The following is a 14,562-nucleotide window of genomic DNA, read 5'->3' on the forward strand; positions in this document are numbered from 1 at the left end:
CTAGACTTTAAGAGAAAACAAAAAAAAAACGAGGAAGCATCCAAGTTAGCCCTCAAGCATCAAAGAAAAGCAATCACCTCAATCCTGCAAATTACCTACGACATTCAAAGAAATGACGCGGTGGTCAACCGAACAACCACTGGGGGTTAGATTATATTCCACGAATAATATGTAATCAATTGAAAGTAAGTAACATGTTCATAGACATTTAATTAATCACTCGACAATGAATTTAACATCAACATTAATCATCAAGCACACAAGCATGATAAAACAACATGTAATTCACCTTTTCACATATTCACGCACATTTATCAAATTTCACCAATGCACATAATCATCAATTCACTTAGTCAAATATAACATGTTTCACCAATTATCAAATGTATGCAAGGTTCTAGACTCTTCTAGACGCATGTGGTACCAATTGGATCCCGGAGATAATTTTACCGTAATGAATCCACACCTACGTAAGAGTACACCTCCACTTACGTATTTCACCAACGCAATGTAAAAGTACACCTCCATTTACATTCGTCATAAGACTCAACATGACTATGAAATGCATGGACTTCAAGTAAAGACTCGACAATGCATCTAACACCAACTATATATTCACCAAAACAATGTAAAAGTACACCTCCAATCACATTCTTCATAAATTCACCACAATTTGCATTATCAAGTATTTACATACACACAATTCAACAAGTCATAATTCAACAAGAGTCATCACCAAGTTTATTAACAAGATTCTTCATCACAAAGAAATAAAGATCGTTTCACACCATTCATCAATAGATAACAATTCACCAATCATATTCACCCACATATATTAAGCACCAATTCAACATTCATTCACCCTCATTTCATCATATTATCATGAATACAATCTATTTATAAGTTATGGAAGCATAAAACCCAATTTTGACAAAGTTCGTTTAATATCCCAAAAATCGTTCATTTTCAATTTCATCAACACAATTAGGGTCCCAAGTGTTTACATATCATTAAAAACATCTCTACATATCATCTAACATCTAGGGTAATCAATCATAACATTTTGGTTTGACAAGGTTCGTTTATTTTCTCAAAACTCAAAGTTCGTCTCATTTTTGACTTGTTTCAAAATCAATTTCAATCTTAATATAAACCTATGTTTGATCACTCTTAGAAGTCCAATTACTCTTCATTGGTATACTTAAAAACCATCTGAAAAAGTGTCACTTAGTATCCTAAACATAATTAAAAAACAATACATTTTGTTATCCTTTGTTTGCTTAATCTTAACTTGTGCCTCAGCATTTCCCTAAAAGAAAAAGTATCCTCTATTCTTCTCTTCTCACTCGCGTCACTCAGTTCTCATTGTCCTCCTCACTTGTCTCTCTCGCATCTCGTCGCCGCTTCCCGCTGGTTTCTCTCTTTTTCACAATCACCTCTCGTCTCTAGTCAGATAAGGTAATCCAATCGATTCTCCAATTTCTCCTTCCTTCTCCAATTGTTTGTTTTAGAGTTTCACAATTTGGAATTGTTAATGTGTTAGCAGCAATCTTATGAAAATTTCTTATTATCGTTCAGAATCATGAATTGTTGATGGTTATTTATGAAAATTGCTTATTATTATTATTATTATTATTCATAATTGCTTAACGTGTAGAAAATTGCTTATGATGGTTGATCATGCTATTTAGAGACCAAAACCCATTATTGAATGAAACATGTTTCTGGGTTGGTGTCATGTCAGTGTTAAGAGTTTGACTTTGTAACCTAATTCCACCAAAAACAACATTGTAAAATGGTGATTAGTGTTACCGTTATCAATAGTAGTTTCAGTAGTCTCTTATAAGAATGTTTCTGAGACGAAAACTGAAATTCGAATTTTAGTTCACTAAGTTATGAGAATGGAAAGAAGTGTCTTTTAGCTGAAAATCCGACGTCTCTTTCAGTCCTAATGGTGTTCGAGGAACCCACCCTCTTGTAGACTTATGGTCTGATTTGCAATTGGGTCATTCTTTAATTTTGTAATGGGTTAACAACATGTGTTTGTGATTGTGGCATGCTATTTTATTATTTATTTTCATTTACTACGAAGATTGGTCTATCTTTCTCTCTGTCACCTAGTAAAATTTTCTCATATTACTTTTAGTTAATTTAGGGTATTAAGTTTACCGGTTTCTATCTAGTTCAAGGTATAACGGCCGCGGTCGCGTATAGAATTTCGTGAGTTTGGCTGTTATGTATACTGCATTACAAATTGCGGTCATCGCGGTGTGAATTAGTCACGACATTGCACTTCTCTTAAATAATGTATAATAACTTATATAACTTAAATTAGAGATAGGTTTGAAGTTCTAAACTAGAGAAAGAGCCTAAAGAATGTAATTTATGTTCAAATATGTACTAAAAATGTGATTTTCATCCATCTCAATTGAAGAAAAAATAATAATCATCTGTCTATTGTCATGACTCCGTTTGGTTGCGGTCGTAACGGTGTTTCGTTGCGGATGTAATGGCGTCTCGTTGTGATTTTTTTCACTTTAAAAACAGGGGAAAACGGTAACCACAGCTACCTATATCTTTTTGTCGCGGCCTTTTTCTCGGTAACGGACCGTGTTTTAAAACCTTGGTCTAGTTCACAACTTGGTTACGTTTCGTAATGTTTAACTTCTTTCTACAATTCATGTAGAAGTTGTATAGAATAGAATCCAATTGCTGTTTAGAAGAAAATGCTGCAGGGGAGACAATAACTGTATATGAACCTCCTAATTACTGTTGTTGTCTTTCAACTCATGTATGCTTTCTCATAACATTCAGATATGACATGTTCTTGGCTTGCTAGTTGCTACTGGTGAAGAAACACGTAACTTTCGATACGGATAACAACATTCAAGATTCTTACCTGGAGAGAGGCAAAAGGAAATAGTGGTATTGAGAAACATGGTGCCATTTAGGTCTATTATTCAAGAAGCATGCGAGAAAGCATTAATTGTTACAAAGTTCTTTTGCGTTTTACACATTACCAACAAATATCTGATCGATCCTGTTCAGGCAAGCATGATTCCGCCTTCAACTTATCGCAAATTATTTTTTCATGATTAAAATTACTAATCAGTTATAATTCTGCAGACTATTGGTCCTAGCATGCTTCCTACAATCGATGTGACACCAAGCCTCTATCTTGCTGAAAGGATCTCACCTCGATTTGGTAAAGCTGCTCAGGGAGATATTGTAATCCTCCGCTCACCTCGTAACCCTAGACTGTGCATCACAAAGCGCTTGGTTGGATTAGAGGGTGATACCATCACATATGTTACTGATCCTAATAACGATGATAAGCAGGAGACAGTTGTGGTATGGTTGATTTGTTTTGCTTGTAGTTTAAAGTTACTTCTTGTTTAAATAACTGGTTTCAGAACTGACACTTTTGGCTTCAATATTCAAAGAATAGGCTTAATATTTTCCTGTTTATAGAATTTAACATTTAATTGTCTTTTTATTTGCTGAATGGATTATAGAGATTTTATTTTCTAAGTGAGTGCCCTCCTTCTTTCTATAGGTTCCCAAGGGTCACGTTTGGATAGAGGGTGATAACAAATATAAAAGCAACGATTCTAGAAATTTTGGTCCAGTTCCTTATGGCCTTATCGAGAGTAGGTTATTTTGGAAGGTAAGATTGTGTATACACTTAAGCCACACTTATCTATAAGCCCCCACTTCTTTTTCTTCTGTCAGCTCTCCCTAATCTTTTGATGTTTTATATGAAGGTATCTCCATTTAAAGATTTTGGATCGTTACGGAATAAATGATTTGAAGCTTTCAATCATGTAAGTTACAAATTACAATCTTGAGCAACATAAGTTACATAACTATTTGTTTCATTTTGAAAGAGAAAAACAATGCCTTTATTTGTTATACAAACATGTCGACTTTTGATTTAGTGGTAAGACCGCTTCTGATAAAAACAACTTCTGACTTGGGTTTTAGCCTCTGAGCGAGAGTGCAAGTATTCCATTCTATTTTGGCAAAATTTTGGGGGTCTAAAAATAGAAAAGAGATTATGTTTTATAACTGATTATAAGAGTTTTTGTTTTAATCTTTTTCTGCAGAAAGACCTACCACGAACTTGACACTGAAGCAGAGATTATTTGCAATGCATTGGTTTTCCTTTATCGTGGTGTAGGACGGGCATTTTGATTTCTTGTAATGCATTATTTTGGTGGATTAAGGGTCTGTTTGTCATGTATTATGAACAAAGTAATTTTGGTATTCAATATCTAATGCAAAAACTGTCAGCTGCATTGTGACCTCCAATTCACAATGCCTGAATAACGAAAATTGAGGATAGAGACATGCAATGGTGGTGTGAGCTGTAAATAACGGGTCAACAGTGGACCACATGCCCTTATTGACTATCTTACTGTAACAATGTAAATGATTTTTTTTCCTTCCCATTTTCCTACATTGAAGTCTTAGCAACACCTACGCGACACCGGCACACATGATAACATTCGAATTATTCCCTTCATATCTTATAGTTGACCCATTGAAGTTTTGTCCGGTGTCTAACGGCGTTGGTGTGTGTTAGTGTCGGCGTCATACACCAACTGCCAACACGATATTGGCACACGTAATAATATTCAATCATCGATTTTTTTTTCTTCTTCTTCAAATTATTACCTTCACAGACTTTTAGGTAACCCAAAGATTACACACATATTTAATGTTTATAGTCAAAATCAGTTAAAAACACAAATGGAGGAACATTGCATAGTAGAAAAATAAAAAAGTAAAAATTTCAGCGAAATATTTAAAGTGGTACTAGTTTTGGGGATATCGGGTAGGTCTGTTTCTTTAGCCAAAGGATATTTGAGTGATAAAGATGAAAGAATCAGCAAATAGTACTTAACGCAGCCGCATAAAAACATAAACTTCTAATGACATATCTTTAAAAATTTGAACTGGGACGAAATAAGACAAAAATATATATTTATAAAGAACGAAGATTGAAAACTCTCTGAAGGAGAATGTAACATGTGTGAAGAGGTAGAAGAAAAGAACGCAGAACATTAGTGATTCATTTGTAGGAAATGATCATAGTGGTTAGGGTTTGATAGGAGTTCATCTTTGCTCCATTTAGGTTTCCTCAATTTAGGGAGAAACAGTGATGAGGGTGAGAGGAAGAAGAAGGGCCGCGGTTGAAGTTGAAACGAAATAGAAGAATGAACGCGCTTAAGCTTCTTATTTCATTAAACAATTGCTTTTTTCAAACCTTTTAATCTCAGCCATTAGTTTTATTTTTTTCACATGTCACTCATCTATGACTTGAAATGAGGTAAATTGCGGCAAAATCTAAATGGAGCAAAAGTGGACTCGGTTTGATTAAAGGTTGAAGATGTTGAAAAATTGACGGTCATTCTATTTGGTTTGGATTTGAGTTGAATTAATTAAGTGTAAGGTAATTGTTGAGTTGAATTAATCATAACAAAAGTTTTAAAATTGACTCAAAATGAATGTTTTCTTAAAAAGACACATATACTCCGTTTGAGAGTGCCACATTTTGAACTAATAAGTTGTTATAAGCTCATTCGCATAAACTATACTATAAGCTATCCATTATTTTTTTACCAAACATAGCCTAAAAGCCAAAAACCACAAGTCTTGATTTCAATTGAACCTCATTTTGGAAGGTTAGATAGCTCAACTGATTTGAGTTAAGATGTAAGGAGTTATAAAATCCGAGTTGAAATTCTGACAAAGATAAAAGAATTAATATAATAACTGTTTGCCAACATTTACGATTAAAAAGTTAAAATAAAATTGAGTCACATGGTGCATTTGAAATAGAATTTGCCTCAAAAAGCAGAAAATAGAAAGCAAAAAGATAATTATTCGCACAGTGGTCTCTCATATAAGCAAAAGACAACCGCCCGGCGTCAGGAACTGCCATCCACCTTCCCCATCCCTTCGAAACACTGGTATGTATGTATGTATGTATGTATGTATGTATGTATGTATTATAAATGTAATAGGGATTTAAATATTACTTTAATTGGTTACAATATAACAAGTGAATTCTGATTCTAAATGTGTTTACCCAATTTCATTCTCAGAAAATGTAATACCATATTAGTCCCAACATTTTCAAATTGGGAACTTACAATAAAGACAAGTTTGAGAACTTTCTTTCACACCCTTTGGACCATCAATGGCGGGTATTTATATTCTGTCTTTAGTGTTACCGATATTAATAATAGTTTTTGGCCAAATACTATGTTTTGGTCCTTTTAGTTTGACCGAATTCCCAAGTTAGTTTTTAAGTTTCAAAAGTTTCAAGTAGATCTTTTAGTTTGACAGAATTCTCAAGTTGGTCGTTTAATTTTAAAAGTTTCAAACTGATGCTGATGTAGCTGTTAAGTTGTTGACTTGGATCTAAACGCTGCATTTTAAAAGCTCTAGGGAGTCAAAACGCTACGTTTAATGGCCACAAATGATCATTCTAGCATTATAAATGACCATTAAACATAACGTTTTGACACCCTGAAGCTTTTAAAAGACAGCGTTTTGATCCAAGTCAACCACTTAACGGCTACATCAGCATCAATTAAACGAAGACTGACAGCAGGGGTAACAGTGAAATAGTTTATCAACTTAAAAGACCTATTTGAAACTTAAAGGACTAACTTGGGAATTATGTCAAACTAAAAGGACCTAATTGAAACTTTCGAAACTTGAAGGACTAACTTGGGAATTCTGTCAAACTAAAAGGACCAAAAATGGTATTTGACCATAGTTTTTTATCCTTTGCATGCCAGTAGTCTTTTATAGAAACGTTTATGGAGGAAAACATAAAATCAAAGTTCGCTATGTTATGAGATTGGCAAGAAGTGTCTTTTTGCTGAAAATTCGACGCCTCTTTCAATCATAATGGTGCTTGAGGATTTCACCCTCTTGCAGCCTATCATCTACTGTGATTAACATGTTCTTGTATAAAATGTTGTCTTTCAACTCATGTATGCTTTTTCATAACATTCAGATATGACATGTTCTTGGCTTTTTAGTTGCTATTGGTGATCAAAACACTTATCTTTCGATACGGATAACAATATTCAAGATTCTTACCTGGAGAGAGGAAAAAGGCAATAACGGTATTGAGAAACATGGTACAATTTAGGTCTATTGTTAAAGAAGTATGGAATCATGCATTCTTTGTTGTAAAGGTTTCCTGCGTTGTACGTGTTACCGAGAACTACGTGATCACTCCTGTTAAGGTAAGCTTGATTCCACCTTCAACTTATTGCGAATTCTTTTTTCATGATTAATGACTAGTCAGTTCCAATTCTGCAGACTGTGGGTGATAGCATGCTACCTACAATCGATACGACACCAAGCTTCTTTCTTGCTGAAAGAATCTCACCTCGATTTGGTAAAGTTGCTCACGGAGATATTGTATGTTTAACCTCTCCTACAAACCCTAGAGAGAGCTACGGAAAGCGCGTGATTGGATTAGAGGGTGATAGCATTACATATGTTTCTGATCGTGGAAATGGCTATAAGCATGAAACAGTTGTGGTATGGTCAATTTCTTGTTAAATAAAATCCCATTTTTAGTGGATTTTTATGATTTTGATTATGGGTTTTGCTTTGCTACTAGTTTGAAGTGACTTCTTCTGTTTTGGCTTCACCATTTTTGTTAATAAAGTTTAACATTTAATTGTCTTTTTATTTACTGAATGAAGTATTGAGATTTTGTTTTCTAAGTGCCTTCCTTCTTTCTATAGGTTCCAAAGGGTCACATTTGGGTAGAGGGTGATAACAAATTTAGTAGCTATGACTCTAGAAGGTTCGGTCCAGTTCCCTATGGCCTTATTGAGAGTAAGATATTCTGGAGGGTAAGTTTGCGTATGCACTGAAGCCACACATATATACAAGCCTCCACTTCTTTTTTTCCCTTTGTTTTCTTCTGTTTCTTCCCCCTAATCTTTTGATGTTTTATCTGAAGGTATGGCCGCGTAAAGATTTTGGATCGTTCTGGAATAAATGATTTGAAGCTTTCAATCATGTAAGTTACAAAATTACATTTTAAAGGGAAAACAGTGCCTTTGTGGACCCTGTTCGACCATTTTCTTTGTGATTTGGAGCTCGCCCACTGAAACTAGGCATTTTAATCGCCTTATATTCAAACCGTTACATTTTTCTGTTGTATAATTAAACAGTTTACCTTTTACTAATTCAGTATTCATCTGTTGCTCTAAAAAATTGAACAGTAGACATGATAGTGGATGATCCCTAGTATTTATTGTTTGTTTTGAAACAGGCAGACAAAACATATTTTCATGCTTAAGGAAAAATATGATGTCATTTCCATTATGTAGACTTCGATTCTAACACAAATATTTATGTAGACTTTTGATTTAGGGGTAACAGGTTAGATTGCTATTTGACAAAACTTGTGACTTGGGTTTAAGCTTCGGAGTGACAGTGAAATTTTTCCATTCCATACGATTTTTGCAAGATTTTCAGGCCTCTCTTTACCAGGGCTTTAGTGGCCTAACCGTGAAAAAATTCGATTTTCGCAAGATTTTCAGGCCTCTTTTCTAAAAACTTTCATACCAACAACTCAATCTATTATAGAATTCAACGATCACGTCGCACTTTCTGTTGTTTGAGTTCACCAGGCATTTGTCTATGGTTGGCTGATCCTGCATATATGTACAGTTGGTCAGTTGGTTTTGCTGGAAGAACAACTTCTGCCCTTTTAGAGAATGGTCTTGGACTAAGCATACTGATATATGCATTGGTCGCTTGATGGTTGAACACTTTCGCTCGTTAATTTTTCTTACATGGTAATTCTTTGATTGGTTTTAAAAATGCAAAATCTACACAGCTTGCTAGCATAGTGAAAAACTAGAAAGCACGTCTCAATACAATGATAGAGTTTTCTAGAATAGTTGGTGTCATTTCTAAGACAACCCTAATACGCGACTGCTAACAATTTGGCTCAATAGAGGAATTACGTCTGCTATCAGAATGGCTAATTCTGCTGAAAAAGGAACTTTTAAGTTATTATAAGCATTATTTTTGCTAGAAAATGAATAATATTTATGAACTAGAGTGAAAAAAATAAAAAAAAATCAGGCGTTATCAACAAAATAACCTTCGAATCTCGCTATGTGGATCATCCATTTCAGGAACTTCACTATGTTGGTCAGTTGGTGTAGCAAGACTTGAGTAAGTTGGAGCTTAAACTTTTATATCCTCATTTAGTAAGTTAGCATGCCAAGAGAAACATTTTTCTTTGTAATTTCATATCTTCTGCTCGTGTTGTGAGTTTTCATTGTGTATGTGAACACATTTCAATTGTATCTTTTGTGTTACTTTTGTTTAGGCATTTCTTGTGAGTCTAACATGGTTAATTTTGAAGAATGAATATGTGAATAAATTAATGATGTTTACTGTACTTGTAATTGTGATTATTGTTAAAGAAATTATTTATGGGCGTAATTCTTGTGATGTGTGAACTTATAATTCGTAAGATGATTCCTCCTATTCCAAGTAGTTTTGTACTTTACGATATCTTTTTGTTAATGACAGAAAAGGGAGAAGATTATGTTCAATTTTTGTATCTAGATTGAAATAATCTTAGGATTTAGAACATTCTTATCTTATTGTATGGCAAGCAACATAACTGTTTATGGGTGGATGTCAAGTTGGTGGTAAAAGTTTGACTTCGTAACGATAGAAGTTCAAATTCCACTCGGGACAACATTTGTAAAATGGTTATTAGTTTTACCATTATCAATAATAGTTTCAGTAGTCTCTTATGAGAATGTTCCTGAGAAGAAAACTGAAATTTGATTTTAATTCACTAAGTTATGAGAATGGAAAAAAAGTGTCTTTAGCTGAAAATCCGACGCCTCTTTCAATCTTTTTCTGCAGAAAGACCTACCACAAACTTGACACTAAAGCAGATATCATTTGCAATGCATTGGTTTTCCTTTATCGTGGTGTAGGACAGGCTTTTTGATTTCTTGTTATGCATTATTTTGGTAGATTAAGGGTCTGTTTGTCATGTATTATGAACAAAGTAAGTTTCAGCTGCATATTGTGACACAATGCCTGAATAACGAAAATTGAGGATAGAGACATGCAATGGTGGTGTGAGGTGTAAATAACGGTTCAACATTGGACCACATGCCCTTATTGACTATTTTACCGTCGCAATGTAAAGGATTTTTTTTTTCTTCCCATTTTCCTACTTGACATAGCGATTTAGTAAGCCATGTGGTACCACATTGAAATCTTAGTAACACCTATGTGACGCCGGCACACGTGATAGCATTCGAATTATTACCTTCGTAGCTTATATAGCTAACCCATTGAAGTTGTGTTCGGTGTTTAACGGTGTTGGTGTATGTGTTAGTGTCGGTGCCATACACCAACACGATATTGGCACACGCAGTAACATTCCAATTATCGATTTTTTTTCCCTTTAAATTATTACCTTCACAGACTTTTAGTTAACCCAAAGATTCTCAACTTCAAAGGAACACGCACACACATATTTAATTTTTATAGTCAAAATCAGTTAATACACAAACGTAGGAACATTGCATAGTAGAAAAGTAAATATTTCAGCAAAATATTTAAAGTGGTACTAGTTTGGGGGATATTCTTTAGCCAAAGGAGATCCAAGCACAAATCTCTCTAAAATACCATATTCGGGTGATAAAGGAGAAATAATAAGCAAATAGTACTTCACACAGCTGTATAAAAATAAAAACATAAATAAACTTCTAACGAATATCTTGGGACGAAAAGATTTGAACTGGGACAAAATAAAGAACGAAGATTGAAAAATCTCTGAAGGAGCATGAAACACGTGTGAGGAGGTAGAAGAAAAAACGCAGAACATTAGTGACTCAATTGTATAAAATGATCATAGTGGTTAGGGTTTGATAGAAGGTTGAAGATGTTGAAAAGTTGGTGGTCAATCGAATTATGAATTAGCATATATTTGGATTTGAGTTAGGTTAATAAGTGTAAGGTAATTGTTGAGTTGAATCATGATAAAAGTTTTAAAATTGACTCAAAATGAGCGTTTTTGTAAAAAAAAAAAAAGACACACTGATTTGTTTGGCATTACTGCCGCTTTCTGAGCTTATGGTTTATAGCTTATAACTTAGGGTCTTGTTAACGAGTGCCCTAAGGGCACTCTCTAAGGATTCCTAATAAAGAAATTATTCTTTAAAAAAGTCAAAAATTCCAATTTCCAATGCATTGATTTCATAAACTTTGGCAAAAACTTACTATTTAAAGTTAGTAAACAATGCCCTAAGGGCACTAACATTTCCCTATAGCTTATAAGCTTATATCTTTCAAAAAAACTAATCATCATTAATTTTTTATACTAAATATTTGTTTTTATTATTAATTTTTTATACTAAATATTGAAACAATCATCATTTTTCATTGGATTAACTAAAATAAGAAAAACTCATATGAAGGTAGTTTTATTGGCTAAAAACTCCATGTGAGATAAAAGCACATGAACATCCTAAATCTTATTTTTACAAAATGTAAATTAAATATATGACTCATATTTTATAGATTAAAAAAAATATTTTGACATTCAATAATTCAGAGATTGTTTTTTAAAGATTCTAAGAAAAAGTATAATCAACTTTGTGGTTGTTTATCATAATAACAATCACTTATTTAAAAAAAAAAACAATTTAGTTTCTGTAGATACAATTATATAAAAAGATTTTTTTTATTATAAAACTACGTTCATCTTTTGACATTTATTTTCTTCCCCTTCTACAAAACTCATTCCGTTCCTTTTTAAGTGTCATTTTAGAATATTAACACCAAATTAGCGAAGTGTATTTTTATTCCTTTTCTTACTATTATACCCTTTCTCTTTCCAATAAATTTAATATGTTATTTTTTTCTTTCTCTCATGGAGTCTTTTTTTTTTCTCCCAAATCTGTTCTTTTACTTTGAATTTGAAATTTTTAACAATTACTACTTAACTTATTTATAGAATTTTAACTCATTTTAGAATATTAACACCAAATTAGCGAAGTGTATTTTTATTCCTTTTCTTACTATTATACCCTTTCTCTTTCCAATAAATTTAATATGTTATTTTTTTCTTTCTCTCATGGAGTCTTTTTTTTTTCTCCCAAATCTGTTCTTTTACTTTGAATTTGAAATTTTTAACAATTACTACTTAACTTATTTATAGAATTTTAACTCTTCATGAAACCACTGATATAGGTAACAAAATTTTGTTTAAATTTGAAGATAACAAGAACCAACTTTGTTTGGAAAAACAAACTTTAGTTTTACACATATATATCATCAATTAGTTTTATTGAAAAAGATAAGTGTAATTGACAAACGGTATAATTGACAAATCGTACCCTTAAAATACATAAACAACAGTTAAATATGAATGTTAAATCTGCAGTCAAACGACACTTAAAAAATAATGAATGAAGTATTTTTTTGAAAAGCTACTCTTAATATCTTTTTATCTGAAACTGTTTTTTATATTTTTTTGTAGATCATAGTTTTTTTTAAAAAAAAACTATGACAAACAAATATAATGCTCTTTAGAGTGATTTTTTTAAAGTTATAACAAACGGTTTCATAGGGCCGATTTTTTTATGAATTAGAATAAAAATGACTTTGACATTCAATAATTTAGAAATTTTGTTTATAGATTTATAAAAATTCAAAATATATTTTGCGTTTGTTTATCGTGATAACATAATTTTAAAAAATAATTTAGTTTGTTTGATACAAGTATATAAAAGAAATTTGTTGTTACAAAATCATCTCAATCTTTTGACATATATTTTCTCTCTCCTCTAAATATGTTATTAGAGAATAGATAATAGTCATTAATTTAGAGGATAGATAATCGCACAGTGGTCTCTCATATAAGCAAAAGACAACCGCCGTCAAAAACTGCCATCCACCTTCGGTTTCCCTTAGAAACACTGGTATGTATGTATGTATTACTGTATTTAGCTTGGTTACTTACAATAAAGACAAGTTTGAGAACTTTTTTTCACATATTGGACCGCAAGAAAATTGTTAATCAAATACTATGCTGTTTCTCTTACTGCACACCCTTTTGACCATCAATGGTGGGTATTAATAATATTTTGTTTTGTGTTACTGTTATTAATAATAGTTTCTTATGCTTTGCTTGCCTGTAGTCTTTTATAGAGAGGAAAAAGGCAATAACGGTATTGAGAAACATGGTACAATTTAGGTCTATTGTTAAAGAAGTATGGAATCATGCAGTCATTGTTGTAAAGGTTTTCTGCGTTGTACGTGTTACCAAGAAATATGTGATCACTCCTGTTGAGGTAAGCTTGATTCCACCTTCAACTTATTGCGAATTCTTTTTTCATGATTAATGACTAGTCAGTTCCAATTCTGCAGACTGTGGGTGCTAGCATGCTACCTACAATGGATTCGACACCAAGCTTCTTTCTTGTTGAAAAAATCTCACCTCGATTTGGTAAAGTTGCTCACGGAGATATTGTATGTTTAACCTCTCCTACAAACCCTAGAGAGAGCTACGTAAAGCGCTTGATTGGATTAGAGGGTGATAGCATTACATATGTTGTTGATTGTGGAAACGGTTATAAGCGTGAAACAGTTGTGGTATGGTCAATTTCTTGTTAAAAAAAATCCCCTTTTTAGTGGTTTTTTATGATTTTAATTATGGGTTTTGCTTTGCTACTAGTTTGAAGTTGTTAGGGGAAAACTAATTTATTAGGGTTTGTGAATGTGTATGACTTGAGAAGGAAGAAACAGTTATAGGATGAGAAAGAGAGTAGTGAGGGATTAAGAGAAAGTGAATGTGAAATTGCATTTTCTATTATTCATTGAGGAATCAATATATACACACAAGATGTTCCTCTAATGCTTGCACACCAAGTATCTTTCAATAGGTGTAACAAACCAGCTAAAATCTAGGAAAACAGTTAGTTACTTAATAAACAAGTAACTAACCCTAAACAAAACTAACAGAAGTGACTTCTTCTTCTGTTTTGGCTTCACCATTTTAAGAATGAGTTTAGTATTTTTTGTTAATAAAGTTTAACATTTTGTCTTTTTATTTACTAAATGAAGTATAGTGATTTGTTTTTTATGTGCCTTCCTTCTTTCCATAGGTTCCAAAGGGTCACGTTTGGGTAGAGGGTGATAACAAACTTAGCAGCTACGACTCTAGAAGTTTCGGTCCAGTTCCTTATGGCCTTATTGAGAGTAAGATATCCTGGAGGGTAAGTTTGTGTATGCACTGAAGCCACACATATATACAAGCCTCTTCTTCTTTTTTCCCTTTGTTTTCTTCTGTTCTTCTCCCTAATCTTTTTATGTCTTATCTGAAGGTATCTCCACTTAAAGATTTTGGATCGTTCTGGAATAAATGATTTGAAACTTTCGATCGTGTTACAAATTACATTTTAAAGGGAAAACAATGCCTCTGTGGACCTTGTTCGACCATTTTCTTTGTGATTTGGAGCTCGCCTACTAAAC

At 32.9% G+C, this 14,562-nt stretch overlaps 3 protein-coding genes across 9 annotated transcripts; all 3 read left to right on the plus strand.

Moving 5' to 3' along the window:
- The first annotated feature begins 1,229 nt into the window (after positions 1–1,229).
- On the plus strand, positions 1,230–4,335 carry LOC146898371 (mitochondrial ATP-independent inner membrane protease subunit 1a-like). Its single transcript, XM_085737940.1, has 6 exons — positions 1,230–1,458; positions 2,815–3,048; positions 3,127–3,351; positions 3,557–3,667; positions 3,765–3,824; positions 4,107–4,335. Exons 2-5 carry the CDS (start codon positions 2,938–2,940, stop codon positions 3,804–3,806), a joined length of 489 nt encoding a protein of 162 aa, XP_085594066.1. The 5' UTR covers positions 1,230–1,458; positions 2,815–2,937; the 3' UTR covers positions 3,807–3,824; positions 4,107–4,335.
- Positions 4,336–5,809: 1,474 nt separating this feature from the next.
- LOC146898372 (mitochondrial ATP-independent inner membrane protease subunit 1a-like) lies at positions 5,810–10,139 on the plus strand. Of its 7 annotated transcripts, XR_015023653.1 has the most exons (8): positions 5,811–5,975; positions 6,111–6,212; positions 7,034–7,268; positions 7,345–7,569; positions 7,779–7,889; positions 8,000–8,059; positions 9,189–9,228; positions 9,937–10,139. XR_015023653.1 is itself a non-coding variant. In XM_085737947.1 (7 exons), exons 3-6 carry the CDS (start codon positions 7,158–7,160, stop codon positions 8,039–8,041), a joined length of 489 nt encoding a protein of 162 aa, XP_085594073.1. In that variant the 5' UTR covers positions 5,810–5,975; positions 6,111–6,212; positions 7,034–7,157; the 3' UTR covers positions 8,042–8,059; positions 8,716–9,153. The 7 variants fall into 7 exon arrangements, 6 of the variants coding, with proteins under 6 accessions (XP_085594073.1, XP_085594071.1, XP_085594070.1 ...); XM_085737947.1 differs by lacking the exons at positions 9,189–9,228; positions 9,937–10,139 and adding an exon at positions 8,716–9,153 and having other exon boundaries at positions 5,810–5,975; XM_085737945.1 differs by lacking the exon at positions 9,189–9,228.
- Positions 10,140–13,243: 3,104 nt separating this feature from the next.
- On the plus strand, positions 13,244–14,456 carry LOC146898373 (mitochondrial ATP-independent inner membrane protease subunit 1a-like). The gene is made up of 4 exons (XM_085736548.1): positions 13,244–13,382; positions 13,459–13,683; positions 14,196–14,306; positions 14,415–14,456. Exons 1-4 carry the CDS (start codon positions 13,272–13,274, stop codon positions 14,454–14,456), a joined length of 489 nt encoding a protein of 162 aa, XP_085592674.1. The 5' UTR covers positions 13,244–13,271.
- Positions 14,457–14,562: the final 106 nt, after the last annotated feature.

This window comes from Medicago sativa, chromosome 8, assembly GCF_051527215.1.
Source record: "Medicago sativa cultivar Bolivia chromosome 8, Bolivia_mono, whole genome shotgun sequence".
Taxonomy (NCBI): domain Eukaryota; kingdom Viridiplantae; phylum Streptophyta; class Magnoliopsida; order Fabales; family Fabaceae; genus Medicago; species Medicago sativa.

Excerpts from the sequence above, each read along its gene's own strand:
- LOC146898371 (XM_085737940.1), top strand. The coding sequence starts at position 2,938 with ATGGTGCCATTTAGGTCTATTATTCAAGAAGCATGCGAGAAAGCATTA. Across the intron at positions 3,049-3,126 it reads ATCTGATCGATCCTGTTCAG|ACTATTGGTCCTAGCATGCT; the intron begins GCAAGCATGATT and ends ATAATTCTGCAG. Across the intron at positions 3,668-3,764 it reads AGAGTAGGTTATTTTGGAAG|GTATCTCCATTTAAAGATTT; the intron begins GTAAGATTGTGT and ends TTTTATATGAAG.
- LOC146898372 (XM_085737947.1), top strand. The coding sequence starts at position 7,158 with ATGGTACAATTTAGGTCTATTGTTAAAGAAGTATGGAATCATGCATTC. Across the intron at positions 7,570-7,778 it reads ATAAGCATGAAACAGTTGTG|GTTCCAAAGGGTCACATTTG; the intron begins GTATGGTCAATT and ends TTCTTTCTATAG. Across the intron at positions 7,890-7,999 it reads AGAGTAAGATATTCTGGAGG|GTATGGCCGCGTAAAGATTT; the intron begins GTAAGTTTGCGT and ends TTTTATCTGAAG.
- LOC146898373 (XM_085736548.1), top strand. The coding sequence starts at position 13,272 with ATGGTACAATTTAGGTCTATTGTTAAAGAAGTATGGAATCATGCAGTC. Across the intron at positions 13,383-13,458 it reads ATGTGATCACTCCTGTTGAG|ACTGTGGGTGCTAGCATGCT; the intron begins GTAAGCTTGATT and ends CCAATTCTGCAG. Across the intron at positions 13,684-14,195 it reads ATAAGCGTGAAACAGTTGTG|GTTCCAAAGGGTCACGTTTG; the intron begins GTATGGTCAATT and ends TTCTTTCCATAG.